General features: G+C 48.7%; 1 protein-coding gene across 2 annotated transcripts in view; it reads right to left on the reverse strand.

Moving 5' to 3' along the window:
* Positions 1-461: 461 nt before the first annotated feature.
* Positions 462-14,685, reverse strand: part of HDGF (heparin binding growth factor) — a 43,253-nt gene continuing 29,029 nt past the window's right edge. For both annotated transcript variants that reach the window (XM_063947130.1, XM_063947129.1), the window contains exon 7: positions 462-585. In XM_063947130.1, the coding sequence (XP_063803200.1) occupies positions 582-585 (4 nt within the window). In that variant the 3' untranslated portion in view covers positions 462-581. The remainder of the gene's footprint in view (positions 586-14,685) is intronic.

Below are 14,685 nucleotides of genomic sequence, written 5' to 3' on the forward strand. Positions count from 1 at the left end.
CTGGGTCTACAGGTGCAAACAAACCATAATCCGCCCACTGAGGTCATACACTTTGGGTCATGTACTTGCCGCTGATCTACCTTTAATTTAGCTGTTCAAAGCAAGAGAATGAGAAAGGCTGTAACCCCCCCCAAAAAATAAAAGTTTCAGCGTAGAAGCACAGCAAGAGACTTTAAGAAAAGCAAATAAAAAAAATAATGATCAGGAAAGAAGCATTAGCTCACGAAACGTAGTAATGGATCGCTAAAAACGTTCTGGAAACAAAACCTCAGATTTTAAACCATTTTGCTGGTTGCCACTGGCTGAGACGACCCAGGTACGCTACAAACATTACAATTATTAGTGGCCTAAGATGTGGCTAAGCAAAAGCCCATGATCCTGCGCTGACGTTGCCAGTTGGAATCAATGCCGTTTGCTTGATTGGGCTGCAGATAGAACAAAAGTGGATGACGACGATGAAATGTTTTTATTCCCCATTTTTATTTATTTTTTTCAAAGTATTTTTCTTTAAAAAGCACCCACGTCTCCCAGTAAAAGCAAAAAGATCAGGATTCTGCCCAGTCACGAAGGAGAAACTCATTTTAGCTAAAGGAGAGGGGACAAGAAAACAGAATAAAGAATTAAAACACTGCAAAAATAAATACAGTTGAAATATACTTTCAATTTCAAGTAAACCGAGGCATCCCTGGCCGTCACATTCCGATATGAAGCTTTAGATTATTTAGGTATAGTTAGCAAAAAAAGAATCTTTGATTAATACAGCTACTACTTTAAAAACAGCACAGCTACATTATACAATACCATAGTGTCAGACCCTTCTTACGTGGTCCCTTAGGCATTGCACACTGAAGGATGAAGGTTTGAGTAGATGGCAGGGAATGGGGTGATTCTATGGTGGCCAATCCCGGGATTTAGGGCCAAAAACAGCCGGGATTCAATGCTCAAATCCCTGGGATTGAGGAATCAGCGTTGAGCGTCCACAGCTCAACCCTGCCTGGCTTCCTCCTTCCCCGGCGCAACGTGAGGTCACGCTGCGCCAATCAGCCGCCGCTGGGGAGAGAGAATGTGGAGTTCCCCACTCGCCCGCGGTATACGGTTAGTTATGTGTGCGGGGCGACATAGTTAAAAGCCAATCCCGGGAATCCTGAGATTGGCCATTTTTCAATCCCGATACCCGTGATTGATAAAATGGCCCGGGATTGGCCTCCCTAGGTGATTCCACAAAAGGGTTGGCCTGGGGTATAAAAGACATGATTTTTAGCACTTACTGTTAAACCCATCACACTCCGACTCCATTTGAGGGACACTGATCCCATGGGGTTGTATTGCAGGAGATGGCACTTAATAGGTTACTCCCCTCTAAGAGCTCCGCCCCTCTCAACTTTTATTGACTTTGTAATTTACAAAGTTTCCAAGAATAGGGAGAAAGATGACAGACACTCAGAAGGGAGGAAACTCTGTGTCCCTTGTACATAATCAGAATGACAGATGTAACAGTAAGAAGTGATCGCAAAATACACTCTATAGGCAGTGAGGAATCCACTTTGGAAATTGAGCAGGTCCCACAGGACGATCCGTCTCTCACGGGCATGGGTGCGCCTCAGTCAATAGGAATCCCTGGTCTCCCCATGCAATCGCCGCTGACCTTTTCTCCTCTTGAAACTGCAGGATGAGACCTCCCTCCCCGTGTGCCGCTGCAGGCAGACAGCGTGTGAAGCGGCAGTGGGCACTGGGCAATGATGTGACAGCAGGCGACACCCTGCAGCGGTTCTGATCAGTGTGAAGATGGCTCTGGCAGCACCCAGCGTACTATGTGAGGTATAGGGAAAACTGTGCGCGCTGAGAGGATTCGAGTGCAAGTGGGTAGCAGGGTGGGGGCTTCCTATAACACACAGGCTGTGTGGCGGGCTGGAATATGGGAGTACTGCAGCAATTTAGGCTATCTACCCTTACCCCCTTCCCTACCCTAAGAACTTCATGCCCCTAACCACCTCCTTGCCTTAACTGCCATCTATCCAGACCTCCTCTCTTTCCCCAGCACTGCCTGACAATAATTCCCCCATGTCCCCATAAGTACTGACTCAGTTGCTATTTACCCTTATCCCCCTCCCTACCCCCAGCACTGCATGCCCCTAACCTCCTCCTTGCCCTCAGTACTGCCCCAGCTGCTGCTATCTACTCTTACTCCCTCTCTACCACCAGCACTGTCTGCACCTCACCCCCTCCAGCACCGTCACAACTGCTGCCTACCCTTAACCCCTCCCTATCCCAGCACTGGCTGTCCCTTACTCCCTTCTAACCCAACTGCTGCCTACCCTTAACCCCTCCCTATCCCAGCACTGGCTGTCCCTTACTCCCTTCTAACCCAACTGCTGCCTACCCTTAACCCCTCCCTATCCCAGCACTGGCTGTCCCTTACTCCCTTCTAACCCAACTGCTGCCGAACCAAAGTACTATCCAAACTGCTGCCTTCCCTCACCCTCCATAATATGTGAAACAGTGGAGCAGGACTCCAATTTTGGAAAGTGAAAGGTCCCTGGGACCCACAAATTGTTTCGCTCAGGTGTGGGTACTAATAGGTACAGGCTTTGCCAGCCCCTTCCAGGTAGCACCACTCTCTTTAATCAGAGGGGACAGAACCCGAAGAACTGCCGTTTCTGAACAGATTAAATAGTTTGTGACCATGGCTTGTGTTCCGAAACAGACCGCTGCACCTGGTAGTGAGGGCTGTCAGCGAAAGGCAGCACTCTGGGATAACCTGGCAGATCTATACTCCCTAAGCACTTACACATCTGAGGTAGGTGGGAGCTTTATATCTGAAAACGTAACCTATCAAGTGCCTGCTCCATGGTGTCAGTGTCCTCCAGATTGCGGAAGGAGAAATGTTACACAACTAGCGTTTAGTCACCAGAACAATGTTGTGAGAAATGACCTCTTTGTACAAGCCTGGAGAGACTAAAGGCTCGTTATTAGCAAGGGCCTTTCAAAGCTGTCAAAGTTTAAAATAAGAATTTACTTACCGATAATTCTATTTCTCGTAGTCCGTAGTGGATGCTGGGGACTCCGTCAGGACCATGGGGTTTAGCGGCTCCGCAGGAGACGGGGCACAATAATAAAAGCTTTAGGATCAGGTGGTGTGCACTGGCTCCTCCCCCTATGACCCTCCTCCAAGCCTCAGTTAGGATACTGTGCCCGGACGAGCGTGCATAATAAGGAAGGATATTGAATCCCGGGTAAGACTCATACCAGCCACACCAATCACACCGTACAACCTGTGATCTGAACCCAGTTAACAGTATGATAACAACGAAGGAGCCTCTGAAAAGATGGCTCACAACAAGAATAACCCGATTTTTGTAACAATAACTATGTACAAGTATTGCAGACAATCCGCACTTGGGATGGGCGCCCAGCATCCACTACGGACTACGAGAAATAGAATTATCGGTAAGTAAATTCTTATTTTCTCTAACGTCCTAAGTGGATGCTGGGGACTCCGTCAGGACCATGGGGATTATACCAAAGCTCCCAAACGGGCGGGAGAGTGCGGATGACTCTGCAGCACCGAATGAGAGAACTCCAGGTCCTCCTCAGTCAGGGTGTGCCCCTGACCAAGTAGCAGCTCGGCAAAGTTGTAAAGCCGAGACCCCTCGGGCAGCCGCCCAAGATGAGCCCACTTCCTTGTGGAATGGGCTTTTACTGATTTTGGCTGTGGCAAGCCTGCCACAGAATGTGCAAGCTGAATTGTACTACAAATCCAGCGAGCAATCGTCTGCTTAGAAGCAGGAACACCCTTCTTGTTGGGTGCATACAGGCTAAACAGCGAGTCAGATTTTCTGACTCCAGTCGTCCTGGAAACATATTTTCAGGGCCCTGACAACGTCAAGTAACTTGGAGTCCTCCAAGTCCCTAGTAGCCGCAGGTACCACAATAGGTTGGTTCATGTGAAAAACAGAAAACACCTTAAGGAGAAATTGAGGACGAGTCCTCAATTCTGCCCTGTCCGAATGAAAAATTAAGTAAGGGCTTTTATATGATAAAGCCGCCCATTCTGACACACGCCTGGCTGAAGCCAGGGCTAATAGAATCTTCACCTTCCATGTGAAATATTTTAATTCCACAGTGGTGAGTGGATCAAACCAATGTGACTTTAGGAAACTCAAAACAACATTGAGATCCCAAGGTGCCACTGGGGGCACCAAAGGAGGCTGTATATGCAGTACCCCTTTTACAAACGTCTGAACTTCAGGCACTGAAGCCAGTTCTTTCTGGAAGAAATTCGACCAGGGTCGAAATTTGAACCTTAATGGACCCTAATTTTAGGCCCATAGACAGTCCTGTTTACAGGAAATGTAGGAAACGACCCAGTTGGAATTCCTCTGTAGGGACCTTCTTGGCCTCACACCACGCAACATATTTTCGCCAAATGCGGTGAAAATGTTTTGCGGTTACATCCTTCCTGGCTTCGACCAGGGTAGGGATGACTTCATCTGGAATGCCCTTTCAGGATCCGGCGTTCAACTGCCATGCCGTCAAACGCAGCCGCGGTAAGTCTTGGAACAGACAAGGCCCCTGCTGGAGCAGGTCCTCTCTTAAAGGTAGAGGCCACGGTTCTTCCGTGAGCATCCTTGAAGTTCCGGGTACCAAGTCCTTCTTGACCCATCCGGAACCACGAGTATCGTTCTTACTCATCTCCTTCTTATGATTCTCAGTACTTTTGGTATGAGATGCATAGGAGGGAACACATACCCTGACTGGTACACCCACAGTGTTACCAGAGCGTCCACCGCTATTGCCTGAGGGTCCCTTGACCTGGCGCAATATCTGTCTAGTTTTTTGTTCAGGCGGGACGCCATCATGTCCACCTTTGGTTTTTCCCAACGGTTTACAATCATGTGGAAGACTTCCCGCTGAAGTCCCCACTCTCCCGGGTGGAGGTTATGCCTGCTGAGGAAGTCTGCTTCCCAGTTTTCCACTCCCGGAATTAACACTGCTGAGAGTGTTATCACATGATTTTTCGCCCAGCGAAGAATCCTTGCAGTTTCTGCCATTTCCCTCCTGCTTCATGTGCCGCCCTGTCTGTTTACGTGGGCGACTGCCGTGATGTTGTCCCACTGGATCAATACCGGCTGACCTTGAAGCAGAGGTCTTGCTAAGCTTAGAGCCTTGTAAATTGCCCTTAGCTCCAGTATATTTATGTGGAGAGAAGTCTCCAGACTTGATCACACTCCCTGGAATTTTTTTCCTTGTGTGACTGCTCCCCAGCCACTCAGGCTGGCATCCGTGGTCACCAGGACCCAGTCCTGAATGTCGAATCTGCGGCCCTTTCATAGATGAGCACTCTGCAGCCACCGCAGAAGAAAACACCCTTGTCCTTGGAGACAGGGTTATCCGCTGATGCATCTGAAGATGCGATCCGGACCATTTTCCCAGCAGATTCCACTGAAAGGTTCTTGCGTGAAATCTACCGAATGGGATCGCTTTGTAAGAAACCACCATTTTTCACAGGACCCTTGTGCAATGATGCACTGATACCTTTCCTGGTTTTAGGAGGTTCCTGACTAGCTCGGATAACTCCCTGGCCTTCTTCTCCGCGAGAAAACATCCTTTTCTGGACTGTGTCCAGAATCATTCCTAGGAACATTAGACGTGTCGTCGGAAAAGCTGCGATTTTGGAATATTTAGAATCCACTCGTGCTGTCGTAGAACTACTTGAGATAGTGCTACTCCGACCGCCAACTGTTCTCTGGACCTTGCCCTTATCAGGAAAGCGTCCATATTTCTTTTAGGAAGAATCATCATTTCGGCCATTACCATGGTAAAGACCCGGGGTGCCGTGGACAATCCAAACGGCAGCGTCTGAACTGATAGTGACAGTTCTGTACCACGAACCTGAGATACCCTTGGTGAGAAGGGCAAAATTTGGACATGTAGGTAAGCGTCCCTGATATCCAGTGACACCATATCGTCCTGGTTCGCTATCACTGCTCTGAGTGACTCCATCTTGATTTGAACCCTTGTATGTAATTGTTCAAATCTTTTAGATCTCACCGAGCCGTTTGGCTTCAGTACCACAATATAGTGTGGAATAATACCCCTTCCCTTGTTGTAGGAGGGGTATTTTGATTGTCACCTGCTGGGAATACAGCCTGTGAATTTTTTCCCAATACTGCCTCCCTGTCGGAGGGAGACGTTGGTAAAGCAGACTTCAGGAACTTGTGAGGGGAAGACGTCTCGAATTTCCAATGTACACCTGGGATACTACGTGTAGGATCCAGGAGTCCACTTGCGAGTGAGCCCACTGCGTGCTGAAACTCTTGAGATGACCCCCCACCGCACCCGAGTCCGCTTGTATGGCCCCAGCGTCATGCTGCGGACTTGGCAGAAGCTGTGGAGGACTTCTGTTCCTGGGAATGGGCTGCCTGCTGCAGTCTTCTTCCCTTTCCTCTAACCCTGGGCAGATATGACTGGCCTTTTGCCCGCCTGCCTTTATGGGTACGAAAGGACTGAGACTGAAAAGACTGTGTCCTTTTCTGCTGAGATGTGACTTGGGGTAACAAAAATAGGATTTTGGTACTTACCAGGTAAATCCTTTTCTTTGAATCCATAGGGGGCACTGGAGTACTCTTGGGATATGGACGGGCTTCCGTAGGAACAGCACTGAATATTTAAATTTAGTAACACTCCACCCCTCCATATCCCCGAGCACATCTCAGTGTTTTTTACTGAGCCGAACAGGAATTAAGAGAGGTTGATAATGGAGTATTACATATAACATAACTGACACTAACGTTGTTAACACATAACGTTACTGACAACTAAACAGTTGACACCCTAACCAGCACTTGTAACTTGAACCAGTCGGTGAAAGTGTGTTACCATAAGATCCTCAGAACTAACCACAAGTAGGTAAAACTGCTCTGGGTGGGCGTCCAGTGCCCCCTATGGATTCAAAGAAAAGGATTTACCTGGTAAGTACCAAAATCCTATTTTCTTTTTCATCCACTAGGGGTCACTGGAGTACTCTTGGGACGTACCAAAGCTTCCCCCGTGGGCGGGAGAGCTGTTTGGCACTTGTAACACTAGGCGGCCAAAGCTAGATGCTGATGCCGCAAAAGTATCAAACTTGTAAAAGCGCACAAACGTGTGCACTGAAGACCATGTAGCCGCCCGGCAAAGCTGCGTCGCAGAAGCCCCACGACCAGCTGCCCATGAAGTTCCCACAGAACGTGTGGAATGAGCGGTTACTGACGTAGGCGGTTGTAACCTAGCATGAAGGTAAGCCTGACGTATGGTCAGTTTTATCCATCTGGATAAAGTTTGTTTAGATGCTGGCCAACCAATCTTGGCAGCATCATAAACAAATAACGTATCCGTCTTACGAACTGAAGACGTTCGGGATACATAAACGCGTAATGCGCGAACCACATCCAGAGTTCCAGAATGTGCTGTCAACACAGGAACTACTATTGGTTGATTGATGTGAAAAGATGACACTACCTTTGGTAAGAAGGCGGGATTCGTCCGAAGTTCCGCTCTGTCATCATGAAACACCAAATACGGTGGCTTGCATGACAAGGCACCCAAATCCGAAACACGCCTTGCCGAAGCTAAGGCTAAGAGAAAAATTGTTTTCCAAGTGAGAAACTTTATATCCACTTGTTGTAAGGGTTCAAAATATGAAGACTGTAAGAACTCCAAAACCAGATTCAAGTCCCATGGCGCTGTAGGTGGAATGAATGGAGGCTGTACCCTGAGTACACCTTGGAGAAAAGTGCGTATAGACGGCAATAGAGCCAATCGTCTTTGAAAGTAAATTGACAAAGCAGATACCTGCACCTTTAGTGTAGATAAACGCAATCCTCCATCTAACCCTGTTTGTAGAAACAACAACAGGCGGCATACTTTGAAAGCTGATGTCGGAAATTGCCGAGCTTCACACCAACCTATATATGCACGCCATATTCTGTAATAATGAGCTGCCGTAACCGGCTTCCTAGCTCGTAACATGGTTGGTATAACTGAATCTGGAATGCCCTCTCTTCTTAAGAGGGCGGTCTCAACAGCCACCCCGTCAAACGCAGCCGCGCTAAATCGGGGTAAAGAAACGGACCCTGTTGTAACAGGTCTGGACGTATTGGGAGCGGCCACGGATCGTCTGCGAGTAATCCTCGAAGATCCGAGAACCAAGCTCTCCGAGGCCAATGAGGCGCCACTAGTATGACTGTGAGCGACTCTCTTTTGATCCGTTTTAGCACCAGAGGGAGCAGCGGAAACGGTGGAAACAGATACACAAGACTGTACGGCCACGCGACAGTGAGAGCATCCACCGCGACTGCCTTTGGATCTCTCGTTCTGGACACATACTGGGGCGTTTGATGATTGTGTCGAGATGCCATCAGGTCCACCTGAGGATAACCCCATCGCTGAACCAACATGTGAAACACTTCTGGATTTAATGACCATTCGCCTGGGTGAAAATCCCGACGACTGAGATAATCCGCTTCCCAGTTGTCCACTCCCGGAATGAACACGGCCGACAATATCACCTGGTGGCATTCCGCCCAATTGAGGATTCGAGCTACTTCCCGCATTGCCATGCGGCTTCTCGTTCCTCCTTGTTTGTTGATGTATGCGACCGCTGTCGCATTGTCCGACTGCACTTGGACAGGCTGAGAGCGAATCATGTGCACTGCTTGTCGTAGCGCATTGAAAATTGCGCGGAGTTCTAGAACATTTATAGACAGCAATTTCTCGTGATCCGCCCAGAGACCCTGGAGCTGACAATTTTGAATTACCGCTCCCCAACCTCTGAGACTGGCGTCCGTAGTTAGAATTATCCAATTGCAAACTCCGAACCGTCTTCCTGCGGTTAAATTGTGTTCCTTGAGCCACCATAGCAGAGATACTCTTGCTATTGGTGACAACCTCACCCTGTGGTGAATCTGCAGATGCGAGCCCGACCACTGGGCAAGCACGTTCAGCTGAAATGGACGAGAGTGAAATCTTCCGAACTGAAGCGCCTCGAACGCTGCCACCATTGTGCCTAACAGGCGAATGCACAAGTGTACCGACACTGTGCGTGGCTTGAGCACTAATTGTACTAGATGGCGTAGCATTTGTACTTTCTGTTGTGGTAGGTAAATCCTTTGATTGACCGTATCGAGAATCATACCTAGGAACTGAAGGCGTTGAGACGGAATTAGATGTGATTTCTTGAAATTTACAATCCAACCGTGGTGAACCAGTACATTGTATGTTAGCAGCGCATGTTGGGTAAGTATCTGTTGAGACGGAGCTTTGATGAGCAGATCGTCTAAATACGGAACTATTGTCACTCCCAGGGATCTGAGGTGAGCTATCATCACAGACATTACTTTGGTGAATACCCGAGGCGCTGATGACAGGCCAAACGGCAGAGCCTGAAACTGGTAATGGTTCTGGCGTATTGCAAACCGTAAGAATTTCTGATGAGGCTGCCAAATTGGAATGTGTAAGTACGCATCCTTGAGGTCTAAGGCAATCATAAACTCCTTGGTCTCTAACCCCGCAATCACCGAACGTAGAGACTCCATTTTGAATCTGTAGTAAGTTACGTACTGATTGAGGCCCTTTAAGTTCAATATTGGTCTGACTGAGCCATCCGGCTTCGGGACCACAAACAGGCTTGAATAATAACCCTGACCCTGTTGGTGTACAGGGACCGGAATCAACACTGCCGAATCCAGTAAGGACTGAATGGCAATTTGCAAAACTCTCCTCTTGTCGTCCGACAGAGGCAATCCTGTCTTGAAAAACCGCAGAGGCGGCAGACAGTCGAACTCTATTTTGTAACCTTTTAACACTAAATTGCGAATCCAGCCCTCCGCGGATGTGTGGAACCACGCCCCATGGAACGTCTGAAGGCGTGCTCCCACAATTGGAGAACCGAGATGGGCTGGTAACCCGTCATGCCACTGGCTTGTCGGTAACCTTAGCGTCTTGGCGAGTTGTGTTGGTTTGATGGAAACCACGTCCTCGACCACGTCTAGCAGGCGTGGCTGATCCTCTGCCACGTCCTCGAAAGGGCTGAGGTCTAAAGGATTTGAACGAAGGTCCAGCGTACCTTCTTCTTGGCGCAGGTGGAGGCAATGGTAAGAAAACAGACTTACCTCCCGTAGCCTCCTTAATCCATGCGTCCAATTCTGGACCAAACAACTTCTTGCCATCGTAAGGCAACGCCTCTATACTTCGTTTGACCTCTGCCTCCGCTTGATAAGTACGCAGGTAGAGTGCTCTTCGTGCCGTAACTAGCGAAGATGAAATACGAGAAGTGAGCTGACAGACGTCAGTAGACGCTGTACAGAGATACTCTACAGCCTCAATCATTTGATTTACCAGAACTATCAGGTTTTCGTCCTGTAAAGCAGATTTGAGTTCTGTAAGCCATATTATGAGCGCCTTAGTTACCCAAATGCCAACCAATCCAGGTCTTAGCATCACACCTGCTGCTACATACATGGTTTTTAGCATAGTTTCTATCTTGCGATCTGAAGGATCTTTAAGCGTAGTAGCTGCTGGCACTGGTATGGTTAATTTCTTGGTAAGCTTTGACACTGAAGAATCAACTATTGGTGGATTCTCCCATGTACACGTTACCGAGTCTGGAAACGGATAACTAGACTTAAATCTGCGAGGTATAGAAAACCGTTTATCTGGATTCTGTCGTGTTTCTACTAACATCTGATTTAGAGAATCCGACACAGGAAAACTTACTGGCGTCTTCCGTCGTTTAGTAAATACGACCTGATCATTGGTGAGAGGCTGCTCAGCTTCAGGAAACCTTAGAGACCGCCGTACCGCTCTGATGAGATCATCTATGCCGGAACTGTTAACATCCTCGTTATCTGACTCCACTTCGCCTTCCTCACCCTCATCGTTTTCCGTGAGGTCTGGCATGGAATCGTCAGAATGCAACATAGCAGACACTGGAAAATCATAAGACATATGAAAATTATCCCGTTTGCCCAAAATGGATTTGGACCTTACGCAAGGCTGAGACGCCTCCGGTAGATCTGGCGGGCTCACCCTAGACTCAGATCTTAACGTTTCTCGCTCCAGACGAGCCGCGGTCATTTCTGTCTGAAATCTCTCCAGTACATTTACTAACATACCCCACAGAGGTGAGGAAATTGGTTGTAAAACCGGAGCAGAAATGGTATTCTGAACGGAATCCACAAAACATACTTTACATGTGGTAGATGCATCCGGTAACACACTGCCACATACTTTGCAAATATGCTTTTTAGTTTTTGCTGGTGCCTTACTCATTATGGCGACAGACAATACACAAAAAACAGACACCTGCACGACTCAGTAAAATAGCAATAAGGTGTCTCTGTATATATATCTGGCCCAGTGCAGTACACGTGGCCAGTACTATGAAATGTGATCCCAAATTCCCACTAACACCCCTGCGCCTCCGGTGGAGTAGAGATGTAGTACTGGAACGTTCTGGAATCACAGCAGGAAGACACAGGAAGCATGGTTAAAAATGGCTGCCCTGCTAACTTATACATATAATCCTAGTGCTGGTTACATTCACTGATTATACTGTAACAATCCCTGCAGCCTCTTATCTGCTGCTGCAGTATTTCTCTGCTTCATTATTATTTGTCCCCCCTGTAATGGCTGCCTGCTCTTAGTACAGCGGCAGCGCAGCGTGTGGGCCCCCAGCGGGTATCGTAGAGCGCTATGTGCCTCGTGTTTCCCAGCGGTGGGCTCCTGTATAATAGCGTCAGCTAATCAAGCTAGCGCTGCGGCGGCCTGTGAGAGTCGATCAGAGGTGCCTGCACGGAGGTCTGTGGCCGAACGTGCGGGCGCCTGAGCGGGGAGAGCCGCGGCGCCCGCACGGAGGTCTGTGGCCGAACGTGCGGGCGCCTGAGCGGGGAGAGCCGCGGTGCCTGCACGGAGGTCTGTGGCCGAACGTGCGGGCGCCTGAGCGGGGAGAGCCGCGGTGCCTGCACGGAGGTCTGTGGCCGAACGTGCGGGCGCCTGAGAGGGGAGAGCCGCGGTGCCTGCACGGAGGTCTGTGGCCGAACGTGCGGCGCCTGAGAGGGGAGATCAGCGGCGTCACCAAGCACTATGTACCCCCACGTCGGGGCGGCAGCGGGAGCTGACCGCCCCGTTTCACATACCTTACTCCTGCAGACGTGCGGAGGCTCCGACGGGGCTTCTTAAACAAGCGCCGGCCAGCCTGTGCAGGAGGATGTGTGGGCTGTGAGGGAGCTCTTTCAGAGAGGCCCGACACGCCCGTGCTGCTATCAGCAGCTGCACTATCCCTGACCCTGCCTTTTGGAAGGGGGAAAGGGATGTGTCCAAATAGTAGAAAAAATAAAAATAAAAAGTTTCTTCAAAAAAACGTGACTTCAGTTAATCAGGTGTTGCCACGTTCAGCACAGAAAAAACACTGAGATGTGCTCGGGGATATGGAGGGGTGGAGTGTTACTAAATTTAAATATTCAGTGCTGTTCCTACGGAAGCCCGTCCATATCCCAAGAGTACTCCAGTGACCCCTAGTGGATGAAAAAGAAAGTGGATTTTCCAGCTGTTGCCATGGCCACCAGGTCCGATGGACCGCCCCTTTATACGGCAATACTTCCATGTGCCGTCTGGAATCTGCATCACCTGACCACTGTCGTGTCTATAAACATCGTCTGGCAGATATGGACATCACATCTACTCTTGATGTCAGAATGCAAATATCCCTCTGCGCATCTCGCATATATAGAAATGCATCCTTAAAATGCTCTATAGTCAATAAAATATTGTTCCTGTCAAGGGTATCAATATTTTCAGTCAGGAAATCCGACCAAGCCCCCCCAGCGCTGCACATCCAGGCTGAGGCGATTGCTGGTCGTAGTATAACACCAGTATGTGTGTATATACTTTTTAGGATATTTTTCAGCTTCCTATCAGCTGGCTCCTTGAGGGCGGCCGTATCTGGAGACGGTAACGCCACTTGTTTTTATAAGCGTGTGAGCGCCTTATCCACCCTAAGGTGTGTTTTCCAACTCGCCCTCACTTCTGGCGGGAAAGGGTATACCTCAAATAATTTTCTATCGGAGGAAACCCATGTATCATCACACACTTTAAATTTATCTGATTCAGGAAAAACTACAAGTAGATTATTCCCACCCTACATAATACCCTTATTTGTGGTACTTGTAGTATCAGAAATATGTAACCCCTCCTTCATTGCCCTTAACATGTAACGTGTGGCCCTAAAGGAAAATACGTTTGTTTCTTCACCGTCGACACTAAAGTCAGTGTCCGTGTCTGTGTCGACCAACTGAGGTAAATGGGCGTTTTTACAAGCCCCTGACGGTGTCTGAGACGCCTGGACAGGTACTAATTTGTTTGCCGGCCGTCTCATGTCGTCAACCGACCTTGCATCGTGTTGACATTATCACGTAATTCCTAAATAAGCCATCCATTCCGGTGTCGACTCCCTAGAGAGTGACATCACCAATACAGGCAATTTGCTCCGCCTCCTCACCAACATCGTCCTCCTACATGTCGACACACACGTACCGACACACAGCACACACACAGGGAATGCTCTGATAGAGGACAGGACCCCACTAGCCCTTTGGGGAGACAGAGGGAGAGTTTGCCAGCACACACCAAAAACGCTATAATTATACAGGGACAACCCCTTATACAAGTGTTTTCCCTTATAGCATTTTCACATATGTAATCATATCGCCAAATAAGTGCCCCCCCTCTCTGTTTTAACCCTGTTTCTGTAGTGCAGTGCAGGGGAGAGCCTGGGAGCCTTCCTCACAGCAGAGCTGAGCAGGAAAATGGCGCCGTGTGCTGAGGAGAATAGGCCCCGCCCCCTAAAACGGCGGGCTCTTCTCCCGGAGTTTGTGAGATCTGGCAGGGGTTAAATACATCCATATAGCCTCAAGGGCTATATGTGATGTATTTTAGCCATAAAAAATAAGATTTTACTTACCGATAAATCTATTTCTCGGAGTCCGTAGTGGATGCTGGGGTTCCTGAAAGGACCATGGGGAATAGCGGCTCCGCAGGAGACAGGGCACAAAAAGTAAAGCTTTTTCCGATCAGGTGGTGTGCACTGGCTCCTCCCCCTATGACCCTCCTCCAGACTCCAGTTAGGTACTGTGCCCGGACGAGCGTACACAATAAGGGAGGATATTGAATCCCGGGTAAGACTCATACCAGCCACACCAATCACACCGTATAACTTGTGATCTGAACCCAGTTAACAGTATGATAACAGCGGAGCCTCTGAAAGATGGCTTCCTTCAACAATAACCCGAATTAGTTAACAATAACTATGTACAATTTATGCAGATAATCCGCACTTGGGATGGGCGCCCAGCATCCACTACGGACTCCGAGAAATAGATTTATCGGTAAGTAAAATCTTATTTTCTCTATCGTCCTAGTGGATGCTGGGGTTCCTGAAAGGACCATGGGGATTATACCAAAGCTCCCAAACGGGCGGGAGAGTGCGGATGACTCTGCAGCACCGAATGAGAGAACTCCAGGTCCTCCTTAGCCAGAGTATCAAATTTGTAAAATTTTACAAACGTGTTCTCCCCTGACCACGTAGCTGCTCGGCAAAGTTGTAATGCCGAGACCCCTCGGGCAGCCGCCCAAGATGAGCCCACCTTC

Source organism: Pseudophryne corroboree, chromosome 12, assembly GCF_028390025.1.
Source record: "Pseudophryne corroboree isolate aPseCor3 chromosome 12, aPseCor3.hap2, whole genome shotgun sequence".
In the NCBI taxonomy this organism is placed as follows: domain Eukaryota; kingdom Metazoa; phylum Chordata; class Amphibia; order Anura; family Myobatrachidae; genus Pseudophryne; species Pseudophryne corroboree.